The sequence below is a fragment of the Vigna radiata genome, chromosome 2 (genome assembly GCF_000741045.1).
Source record: "Vigna radiata var. radiata cultivar VC1973A chromosome 2, Vradiata_ver6, whole genome shotgun sequence".
Classification (NCBI taxonomy): domain Eukaryota; kingdom Viridiplantae; phylum Streptophyta; class Magnoliopsida; order Fabales; family Fabaceae; genus Vigna; species Vigna radiata.
The window spans coordinates 2600640-2611865 of NC_028352.1; the positions used below are offsets into that span (position 1 = coordinate 2600640).

The following is an 11226-nucleotide window of genomic DNA, read 5'->3' on the forward strand; positions in this document are numbered from 1 at the left end:
TAAGTGCATGAATACTCTTAAATGCTGTGGGAAGGTAATTCATGACACTTATGTGATGCTACTGTTATTTTTATTTATATCTAACTTCAAAAGTACATTTTTTTCATTCATTCTTTTTTATACTATAAATTGAAACATAAATAGTTTTTCATTTTAATATCTATCGTCATTTTTATCATTTTTCTAAAAATATAAATTTGTAATATTGATATTTAGTTTTGTTATTCTAACTCTACGAATCACACCATCACGTAAATACAAAATATTACGTTGAAAATTAATATACAACAAATCAGTTTAATAAGAAAGTAGACAGAAACAAACAAACAAGAAATTTAAAAGTCCAGAACAAAAATAATAATGTATTAAATAGTTAAATTTCTTTGAAAGTTTGTGTGTATAATTCATATTGTTTTGTCATACCTTCAACAATATGCGTACACGTATTTACCATATCCAAATAAGTGAAAGGGCATACTGATGCTAATTTTGACTTAATGTTAATTATCTACAGTTTTCTATTAAAATTCGTGAAAATAAATTTTAACTGCATTTTCTCGGTAAACATTTATTGTAATTTTGAATATTTGAATACATTGAAAAATTAAATTCAATATAAAGATAACATTAATGATATTTTTATTATATTGTGCTGTATATAATAAATGCAGCTTAGGGAAGAATTAAAAAAGGTACAATAATTTCGTTGGTGAGGTCCAACAAGTTAGTAAGATTATGAAAGATGAACATGTGACATTTTAATGTATAATATATATTTTTGTTGTCACTTTCTAAAATGTTTTTTCAACGTGAAGAAAGAAAGAAGAAGAATTGGCGATGATTGAATGAGACTGATGGAATGGGCCATGGTCTTGGGTGTCATGGGTGTCCACGTTTCATTTCATATCATTTATTTATTATTTAACCCTAAAATATTGAAGCTTACATTTTTGCAAGTGTATTTAAATTAATTTTGATCTGATATTTATTTATATAACGAAAATTTAATCATTTTTACATTTTAATACTTTTTAAACACTTAAGGAGGTCTATTTAATACTGAAATTTGATTTAATTATAAAAATGTAATGAAATGTTTTTATTATTTGTAATTTTCAATTCATCCTAATTACTTTTTATCCTCTCTTTTAAGTCTTTGTAGTAAAAGAGTTACAATTATATTAAAGTGAAGTCCTTTTCATGACAGCAGTTAAATCCAAAATTGGAAATAGAAGGGTACATGGTGTTTGGTTTTTCTCAATTAAAGGAAGAATTAACTTCTTTTTATGTGTTAAATAACAAAATGTATCTATTTTTTAGAAAAATGTTATATATATATAAATTATGCGGTCTAAAATATTTGGTGGGATATTGATCTGACTCATCCGATCTGACTAGGTAGCAAGGATTAGTTATTAATTTTGAATTAAGGGGAATAAAGTATTAGAAAGAATTAAATTATTTAAAAACTTTCCATCCTTTTTGGGTTTTAAGTTTTAATAAAAAAAAAAGGAAAAAGAAAAAAAAGAAGAAGTAGTGTTGGTGAGTGTTGAGTGTCCCCAGAGAGTGGATGGTGGTAGTGTTATAACACTGGCCTCTCTCACTCGCGAGTTTGTTATCAGTAACTGAGTTCTCACTTCCGAGTGTCTGAAATGGGCAAGCCAGTTTTGAAATTGACTCTTCCCCAATTAGCTTTCGCCGTCCTTTTCTTGTTCATTTTCTTTTCCTGTGTTTGCTCCGATGAAGCTTCCAAAACCTTCATCTTCCGCGTGGACTCGCAGTCCAAGCCATCAGTGTTTCCTACACACTACCACTGGTATACCTCCGAGTTCGCCGAACAAACCCACATCCTCCACGTATACAACACCGTTTTTCACGGCTTCTCCGCCTTTCTCACGCCCCAACAGGTAGCCTCCATAAGCAACCACCCTTCCGTCCTCGCTGTCTTCCAAGATCGGCGCCGCCAGCTCCACACCACGCGCTCCCCGCAGTTCCTCGGCCTCCGCAACCAGCGAGGCCTCTGGTCCGAATCCGACTATGGCTCTGATGTCATCATCGGAGTCTTTGATACCGGCGTCTGGCCTGAGCACCGCAGCTTTTCTGATTTGAACCTCGGCCCAATTCCCCGTCGCTGGAAAGGCGCGTGCGAAACCGGCGCCAGGTTCTCTCCCAAAAACTGCAACCGTAAGCTCATCGGTGCCAGATTCTTCTCCAAGGGTCACGAAGCTGGCGCGGCTTCCGGTCCTCTCAATCCGATCAACGACACCGTTGAGTTTCGTTCCCCTCGCGACGCGGATGGCCATGGCACGCACACCGCTTCCACCGCTGCGGGCCGCTACGCCTTCCAAGCTAACATGTCCGGGTACGCTTCGGGAATCGCGAAGGGAGTGGCTCCGAAAGCGCGATTGGCGGTCTACAAAGTTTGCTGGAAAAACTCTGGTTGCTTCGATTCTGACATCCTCGCTGCATTCGACATCGCCGTTAGCGACGGCGTCGATGTCATTTCGATATCCATTGGCGGTGGTGACGGTATTGCCTCCCCTTATTACCTCGATCCTATCGCAATTGGGTCCTACGGTGCGGTTTCTAGAGGAGTGTTCGTGTCTTCTTCCGCCGGAAACGATGGGCCAAGCGGAATGTCAGTGACCAACCTCGCTCCGTGGTTAACAACAGTGGGAGCGGGCACCATTGATCGTGACTTCCCGGCACAGGTGGTTTTAGGCGACGGGAGGAAGCTCTCGGGCGTGTCGCTCTACGCCGGAGCGGCGTTGAGTGGGAAAATGTATCAACTGGTTTACCCTGGGAAATCAGGGATTCTTGGGGATTCCCTCTGCATGGAGAATTCCTTGGATCCGAACCTGGTGAAGGGTAAGATAGTAGTATGCGACAGAGGAAGTAGCCCGAGGGTTGCGAAAGGGTTGGTGGTGAAGAAAGCCGGCGGCGTGGGAATGATTCTGGCGAACGGAATCTCCAACGGCGAAGGACTGGTGGGAGATGCTCATCTTCTTCCTGCATGTGCTGTTGGCGCCAACGAAGGAGATGCAATCAAGAAATACATCTCAACTTCGACAAACCCAACGGCCACGCTTGATTTCAAAGGCACCATTCTTGGAATCAAACCGGCACCGGTCATTGCTTCTTTCTCGGCGAGAGGACCCAACGGTTTGAACCCTCAACTACTTAAACCCGATTTGATTGCTCCCGGTGTCAACATCATAGCGGCATGGACCGACGCTGTCGGCCCGACCGGTTTGGATTCGGATACGAGGAGAACGGAGTTCAACATCTTGTCTGGCACTTCCATGGCTTGCCCTCACGTGAGTGGCGCAGCAGCTTTGCTCAAATCCGCACACCCTGATTGGAGCCCCGCCGCCATTAGGTCCGCCATGATGACCACCGCCACCGTCCTGGATAACCGCAACCGGATCATGACCGACGAAGCCACTGGGAACAGTTCCACTCCTTATGATTTCGGCGCTGGTCATCTTAACCTTGGACGCGCCTTGGATCCTGGGTTGGTCTATGACATCACCAACAATGATTATGTTAACTTCCTTTGTGGTATTGGTTACGGACCCAAGGTTATTCAAGTGATTACTCGCACACCGGCGAGTTGTCCGGTGAGAAAGCCATCACCGGAGAATCTGAATTACCCTTCCTTCGTTGCCATGTTTCCGGTTGGGTCCACGGGAGTGGCGTCCAAGACGTTCATTCGGACCGTGACCAACGTGGGGTCTGCGAACGCCGTTTATCGCGTGAGCGTGGAGGCGCCGGCGAGTGGAGTGACCGTGACGGTGAAGCCATCGCGGCTGGTGTTCTCGGAGGCGGTGAAGAAGCGGAGCTATGTGGTGATAGTGGCGGGGAATACCCGGAATCTAAAGATGGGTCAATCTGGGGCTGTTTTCGGGTCGCTGACGTGGACGGATGGGAAGCACGTGGTTCGGAGCCCCATTGTCGTTACTCAAATAGATCCGTTATAAACCTTGATCATGTGGTTTTGATCGATGCGGCGCGTGACTAGTGATGGAAGTGAGTGGCACCTCTCTAAGTTGCCACAGCTAATATAAGACAATAGTCAAATACTTTGTATTTCTTTTTCTTTTTTAATTATTAATTTAGGATGTGTTTGGTTGAAGTGACAAGCAGAAGTTGTAAACTTTTGTCGTACTTTTTTTTAGTAAGTTTTTTATTTTGGATTCAATCAAACTTCACCTTGTATTTTTAGACTTTAGGAGTCTATATTTTATACTATAAAAATTATAGGATGAATTATAATTTGTTTTATAATATTAATGTTAAATTATTTTTATTTCAATATAAATAACTATGAGTTATTTATAATTGTAATTTTTTTCTATAAATTAGGTATTATTATTATAATTAATCCAACCTTAAAATGTGAGGTTTCTGCTGCCAATGTAACATTACATTAAACAGTGCATTAATTAAGGAGGGGAATCTCCTGGTTTCTTTGACTAATATGGAGGACTTCTATAACCTTCATTCTCGTATCTGTTTTCCATTATTCCATCCGCATCTTAGCTTTATTTGGTGTCAATCTTAACTTTAAGAATTAAGAACCATATCCTAAAAAAGAATAAAAAATAATCTAATTCTTGTATTTCTTTTATTACTGATGCTTTGGATATATATTATTTTCATTTATTTTTTCAAAGCCATATCATTGAAATAAATGATGATGAAAAAGGATGGATGGGCAGAATCTTGACTAAATATAATTTTTTATTCCAAATACTTAATTATTTTAATATTTAATATAATAAGCATCTCATTCGAATTTAATTATGAAACAATGCTTGATCCATGATAGTTTTCTAAATTTTGTTTTTATACTTCCAAATAACTTTTGTGCGAAACTAGTAATTAGAACGATAATTTTAAACCCAAATAAAAAAAAAAAAGATGGTTGCTATAAATGGTATTATACCAAAAAAATAAAATAAAACTTACCTATAATCTTTAGATGTTTTTTTACACACCACCAAGATCATAATATGCAATTTCTATTTAAATATATATAATTTCGTGCCTTGGGTATATGTTATCTTCATTTCTTTTTTCAAACCATAACGTTGAAATAAATGATAATGAAAAGAATAGATGGACAGAAGAATCTTGACTAAATATAAATTATTTGAAATACTTAATTATTGTAATCTTAATATAATAAACATATCATTGGAATTTAATTACTATTAAACAATAAAACTACTCTTGTGCTCGAATTTAACCACATCATTCTAAAAATATCTAAAACCCAGTCATTAATAGTGAAAAAAAAAATTACAATTAAAAGCTAAAAAGCTATCCATAACATTGCCATATAAATTGTATTGTGTTAACATATGATCTTGAACAAGATAAATTAGTTTTATAGTAGAATGATTTTCACTTACAAGATAATATGCAAATCTTTGTTTGAACTCTTATGATCTTATAAAAGAAAGCGAACAGATATACAAGAGTATCAATAGCCTCACCATATAGTATTCTTTTAAGGACATTTATAACTTTATTATTGTAAAGTTCGTTCGTTACATAAAATATTTAAAATAAGCACAAAAATTAATGCCAGAAGATGAAAAGAAGAAAAAAAAAACTGCAATGAAAAAGTGTTGGGAAAGAAAAAAAAAAAACAGCTCATGTGCCTGTAGTCAAAGTTGCATTTAATATCCTTGATTGAAGTTATGCATGTGAAAGAAAAAAAAAAACACAATAACATCTTTTAAATCAAAATAAAGGTAAAAGTAAGTATACAAAACCTTATATAACAACATTTGATGCTTTAAGATATACTATTTCAGTTTTATCTTTAACTACATAAATTTTACATAAAAATAGATGTAATGTATAGATAAAAAAAATGCAAAAATATATATATTTTTTCTAATTTTGATGCCTGAAATGAGGGGATGAAGTACCTTATGTTAAGCGTATGTTAAGGGAAGATGGATTGATTAAAGAGTCATTGCCTTTTGACCAACAACCTTTATTCCTTACCTACGCACCAATACTTAGCATAAATTAGTCAAATTCGTCTTCTTTGAATTGGAATTCAATCTCATTAAAATTTTGTTCTTAAAACTTATCATGGCTATTAAAAGAGGAGGTTGACTCTAATTCTTAGATTATGTAAGTGATTTGAAATCTTTATTTTTATCATTATCTTATTTATTGCGTATTGATAGATTTGATTTTAAGATGAACCTTCAATGTTGATAGCACTTGTTACGTATGGGTTGAGCCAATTGGGCCAAGGAGTATATCACAGGCCCAGTTAAAGGGATTGGCCCGTATGGAATCTGGATTGTTCGCAGTTCATTCTTGATTTCTTAAACAGAAAGTAAGTATAATTGCTTAACACCGCGGTTGTCACACGTAATTCCCACAACCACGTCACGTGTTTCCTTTTCCGTGGTATGTCGGTTTTGTTTATGTTGTTTAATGTTGGACTTCATCTTAATCTATCCAAGGAATTAACGGTTGGTATATATATCATATTTGTCTTCCATCCTCCATAGTCCTTCTTCACTTACAAGCCATGTTTCAACAAAATTCATTCTACCCACAAGTCGATTTGACAAATCCAGAAGCTGCTTCTCCCTTTTCCCACCGTTCATCGTCATCTTCTTCTTCCATTTATCCTACAGTAGAAACAGAGAATCTCATTGCGGAAGAGCCAAACACGACACAAGCCATGGAAAACGTTCTCGTCACGGTTCCGGGTGCGATTCTGCATCTCATAGAAAAGGATTCAAGCGTGCACCTCGCTTCAGGGGATCTCACCATATCCAGCCTCGGAGAAGGGGACAAAGTGGTGGCTGTTCTCGCTCGCGTCGGAGACGAGGTTCAGTGGCCGTTGGCCAAGGACGTGGCGGCGGTGAAGCTGGACCAGTCGCACTACTTCTTCACGCTGCAAGTTCCACAGAAACAGGCGGAGAACGGATTTGAGTTGCTGAATTATGGGTTGACGGTGGCGGCGAAGGGGCAAGAGAAGGTGCTGAAGGAACTGGACAGGGTTCTGGAGAAGTACAGCTTTCTGTCGAAGGAGAAAGTGAAGGGTGTGAGTGGATGGGAGGTGTTGGATGGTTCCGTTTCAACAGAGACATCACCTGAAGAATTAAAATCAGAGGAGAAGAGGGAAGTGATCGAGGAGCGTTCTGGTGCTTATTGGACAACGTTGGCTCCAAACGTGGAGGATTACAGTGGGAGTTTTGCGAGGTGGATTGCTGCGGGGTCGGGGCATGTTATTAGGGGGATTTTGTGGGCTGGGGATGTTACTGTGGAGAGGTTGAAGTGGGGGAATGATTTCATGAAGAAGAGATTGGAGCCTGGTTCCAACTCCCAGATTAGACCTCAGACATTGGAGAATATGAAAAGGGTCAAGAAGTTGACCAAGATGTCAGAGAAAGTAGCCACTGGTGTCCTCTCTGGGGTTGTCAAAGTGTCTGGATTCTTCACAAGTTCTGTAGTCAACTCCAAACCTGGAAAGAAGTTCTTTAGTCTTCTTCCTGGAGAAATCGTCCTTGCTACCATGGATGGATTCAGTAAGTTATATTAATTTATTATGCCTGTTTTGGGGGTTTAGTATAGTCTTTTTGATTCTGTGTGAATGGAAGGAAGGATTTTTTTTTTTTAATTTTATTTATATATTTTTTGGCTGTGTGTGTGCAGATAAGGTGCTGGATGCTGTAGAAGTAGCTGGAAGGAATGTTATGTCCACTTCGTCATCCGTGACCACTGAACTCGTTTCACATAAGTAAGTTCATCTCTTCAAAAGTTTTCTTATCTATTAATTATAGTATTTTTTTTATCATTGACAACCAATAGTTTGTTTAACGATTGACATGGCTTTTTTTTCTTTCGATTGCCTTTTTGGTTGTGTTAGGTATGGAGAGCAAGCGGCCCAGGTTGCTAATGAAGGTCTTGACGCCGCAGGGCATGCAATTGGGACAGCTTGGGCAGTGTTCAAACTTAGGAAGGCACTCAACCCTAAGAGTGTGATCAAGCCAACAACACTTGCCAAAGCTGCTGCCGAAGCAAATTCTGCCAAACTCAAGGCTAAGAAATGAGTTATGTTATGGCAGCAAAAGAATTAGGACACCCTTTATATAGAGTAGTTTGTCTGATTGTTCTTGGATTTTTTATTTTAATCAATCTTCATAGTGGTTAGTATTATGCTTTTAATGTAGATGTTCGGGAAAAAGGAACCGTGTTTGTTCCTCTCTTTTTTTCATCCAGGGTTGTGCTTTTTTTTATTGAACTCCAACTGGTTACTCACCAAATTTTCGATAATGAATTCCATTTATTCTTTTCCCTTCTAGCTGCTTCAACAGCAGCAGACATGAAGCGTATTTACTTTAATTGCACAAGCTAAATTTTGAGTAATCATTTGCTTAAAACACTGGTATTTGCGAAGAACTGGTTTTCACTTAATAACTAGTTCTAAACGGCTTGTAAGTCTTGAGGTCCAACACCACCCCTGCCATGGAACCAATGGCAGATACTAATGAAATCATGAGGCAACTAACGCTAAGTAACTGAAGTCCTATCCATCGACATGTCCACCGTTCAATCTTTCTTTGCGAAATATACATGTCGATAGGGAAATAAACTGTTAATGGCCAGAACCCAAAAGCTCCAAGCATTCCAACCACGTCATTGAAAAAGGGCATGAGCATGGCTACGACGGTCGTCAACAGCACAAAGATGCTTCTCCATACTAAGCGGAAGAAGTTGAGTTGGTACACCCCATAGAAGGGAACTGGTATGCCATATTCTGCCGTCACAAAACAACTCCTTGGCCATTTACGTGCACTCCATTTTTCCACAAATGCAAATAAGGGCTGGGAAAAAACCTGGAATAATATATACAGTTCAGAAAAAGTTATGAAGCTCTGTTCAATTTTCTCAAGTATCTACAATTCACGACAGATAATACCTGGTATGCCCCAACTAGGTGCACAACTATTGCAATGTTGGCAATGTCCAGAAGCCAATACGGGTTATAAAACCCAAAACCAGTTAAGAGATTTCCAGGTGCATTGTCTCCGAAAGCTGCATAACCCATGCATCCACAGAGTAAATAGAACACTGTGGTAACTGCGATGCTCAACGCTGTGGCTTTTCTCATGGTCTTGTGCTCTGCAGGAGGAGATTTTATGGTGTCCTTCATCAAAGCCAAATGCTTTCTTAATTTCTCATGTAGTATTGTTAATTATGTGCAGAATACGTTTATCGAGATAAGCCATATCTGAGTTACCTGAATTTCGATGAGGATAATGGAAAAAGAGTATGCAAAGGCCATTGCTCCCAGAGCTTGTAAACTTCTCCATATTTTCTGCGTGCCAGTTACTGTTCCAGCTTGTGTCACTGTGCCAATGCTAATTCCCAGCATGCTTCCTTTAAAAGTTTTATTTTCTACACCATGAAAAAACAAACTTAGAAGTTGCACAGACCAGTAAACAATGGTTCCACGCTGACATAAAAGATAAATCTTCTTGCACCTGCCACTTTCGCCACACCAAGACTCAATCCAACTGAAGAATACGTGAAGGACATAATAGCCGCGACTATGGATAGCCACCAGACCTGATCAAAGTCTGGGATTTGGGAAAAAATCACTTCTGCTATTCCAAATGTTATCATATACCCATTGCTTGACATGTGACAGGGATCTTTTCCATGACTGTTATGGTAGCAATTCGACCTTTTTATGGCCCTGAGAGGACACAGATAAAGTTCATAATTTACTTATAGAGAAAGAGAGAATATATAACTAAAGTCACTAATGTTTGAATTGAACTCACATCATACTGACAGAGGCAGCAATGGTATACCCTATTGCAATTCCAAACAGATTTACATATTGAATCAGGCCACATAACTTGACCTTTTTTCCTCCTGAAACCCAAACAAAGTGGTATGATAGTTTCATTAGCAACACATTGGTTTCTTTTGGTTACTTAGATAGTAATGGAATGTTCTTAATCCTCTTACCCAAGATGGACTTTACTGCCTCCATGTAGGTGTAATTTCTCTGTCCAGTAACAGAGTCACCCGTCCTATAACACTGTGTTAGTAGGGTGGAAGTGTAGAGATTGACCAAAGCAAAGAGAAACATGACAACAGGTCCAGCAACCCAACCAAGCTGAGCAACTGCCCATGCAAGAGAAAGGACTCCAGACCCTATCACAGCAGTGATGATATGAGCAGTTGCCGTCCAAAATGTTCCTGCAATCACAGGCACAGCATTCTTTCTTACTTCCCAGCAACCATTTTTGGAAGGTTAATACAGAATTCATTTAATATAGTAAACAATTGCATAATCTTAGTTTTAAGCTCTATCTGAATATTTAAATATAAATGTATATACTAAAAATTAACAGTATAGTTATAATGAATAGGGACATATACAAAATATGGTCGAAAACTGTTAAACTACAACAGCATATAGATTTGATATCAAGTTAAAGTATAGTGAACCTGTTCTCTTCAAACGACCATCATCATCTAATAAGCATTTGGAATAGTTAGACTGAATATTCATAGCAACAGTCTCCGTTTGAGTATTTTGTAAGTAGTGCTTCACATCTTGCCTCTCTTCTATCTGTATTAAACAGTGAACATCAGTCAGCGACTGAACGTAAATAATAGTAAATGAATAGATATACAAAAAATAGTTCATACAATTCCTTGGTGCATTCTGGTGGGAAGAGTTCTACTTCTTTGCAACATGGGTGTGAGCTAAATGCAGGTAATAGTGAGAGTAGGAGTGAGGGATTGAAAAGTAAGAAGCAAGAAGGGATGTTTCTAAATGATGAAACTGAATGGGGTTTTATAGGAAAAGACTGTGCCTATATACAGTCAACTATCATACTACACGTTTCCATTGATAGTTATGTGTATAGCATTTTCATGAAAAGTTTTACTGGTGTATTGGGCAGGCACAATTTCAGCTTGCAATCAATGCTGCTTATGACGAGATAGCAAACTGCCACTAAACTGAGCGAGTGCATGGATGGATGGGACCGTGGGTGCTGCTGATATGTAGCTTTTTTTTGCTATTGGTTTCAAGCAATTGAACATTTTAATATCATTTGGTAGATTGATGGCTGTTTTCTCTATCCTGACATTTGCTAATCGCTTTATACAACAAGTAGGTCCATATTCATTATCACGATCGCTTTCAACTTTCTGATATCA

General features: G+C 38.4%; 3 protein-coding genes across 4 annotated transcripts; 2 read left to right on the forward strand and 1 right to left on the reverse strand.

The window, feature by feature from the left end:
* The first annotated feature begins 1544 nt into the window (after nucleotides 1–1544).
* LOC106756309 (subtilisin-like protease SBT1.6) lies at nucleotides 1545–4224 on the forward strand. Its single transcript, XM_014638685.2, has one exon. It carries the CDS (start codon nucleotides 1653–1655, stop codon nucleotides 3978–3980), a length of 2328 nt encoding a protein of 775 aa, XP_014494171.1. The 5' UTR covers nucleotides 1545–1652; the 3' UTR covers nucleotides 3981–4224.
* A 2294-nt stretch (nucleotides 4225–6518) lies between these two features.
* On the forward strand, nucleotides 6519–8277 carry LOC106756324 (protein EARLY-RESPONSIVE TO DEHYDRATION 7, chloroplastic). Its single transcript, XM_014638709.2, has 3 exons — nucleotides 6519–7568; nucleotides 7696–7780; nucleotides 7910–8277. The coding sequence occupies exons 1-3, from the start codon at nucleotides 6563–6565 to the stop codon at nucleotides 8091–8093; spliced, it is 1275 nt and encodes a 424-aa protein (XP_014494195.1). The 5' UTR covers nucleotides 6519–6562; the 3' UTR covers nucleotides 8094–8277.
* LOC106756323 (amino acid permease 4) lies at nucleotides 8185–10854 on the reverse strand. 2 transcript variants are annotated; one of them, XM_014638708.2, is made up of 8 exons: nucleotides 10711–10801; nucleotides 10507–10630; nucleotides 10021–10254; nucleotides 9831–9924; nucleotides 9528–9742; nucleotides 9284–9441; nucleotides 8963–9190; nucleotides 8185–8879 (listed from the first exon to the last, which is right to left on the reverse strand). In XM_014638708.2, exons 1-8 carry the CDS (start codon nucleotides 10756–10758, stop codon nucleotides 8454–8456), a joined length of 1527 nt encoding a protein of 508 aa, XP_014494194.1. In that variant the 5' UTR covers nucleotides 10759–10801; the 3' UTR covers nucleotides 8185–8453. The 2 variants fall into 2 exon arrangements, with proteins under 2 accessions (XP_014494194.1, XP_022633680.1); XM_022777959.1 differs by having other exon boundaries at nucleotides 10507–10854.
* Between the last annotated feature and the right edge of the window lie 372 nt (nucleotides 10855–11226).

Excerpts from the sequence above, each read along its gene's own strand:
- LOC106756309 (XM_014638685.2), top strand. The coding sequence starts at position 1,653 with ATGGGCAAGCCAGTTTTGAAATTGACTCTTCCCCAATTAGCTTTCGCC.
- LOC106756324 (XM_014638709.2), top strand. The coding sequence starts at position 6,563 with ATGTTTCAACAAAATTCATTCTACCCACAAGTCGATTTGACAAATCCA. Across the intron at positions 7,569-7,695 it reads TGCTACCATGGATGGATTCA|ATAAGGTGCTGGATGCTGTA; the intron begins GTAAGTTATATT and ends GTGTGTGTGCAG. Across the intron at positions 7,781-7,909 it reads ACTGAACTCGTTTCACATAA|GTATGGAGAGCAAGCGGCCC; the intron begins GTAAGTTCATCT and ends TGGTTGTGTTAG.
- LOC106756323 (XM_022777959.1), bottom strand. The coding sequence starts at position 10,708 with ATGAACTATTTTTTGTATATCTATTCATTTACTATTATTTACGTTCAG. Across the intron at positions 10,255-10,506 it reads TGGTCGTTTGAAGAGAACAG|GAACATTTTGGACGGCAACT; the intron begins GTTCACTATACT and ends CTGTGATTGCAG. Across the intron at positions 9,743-9,830 it reads GCTGCCTCTGTCAGTATGAT|GGCCATAAAAAGGTCGAATT; the intron begins GTGAGTTCAATT and ends GTGTCCTCTCAG.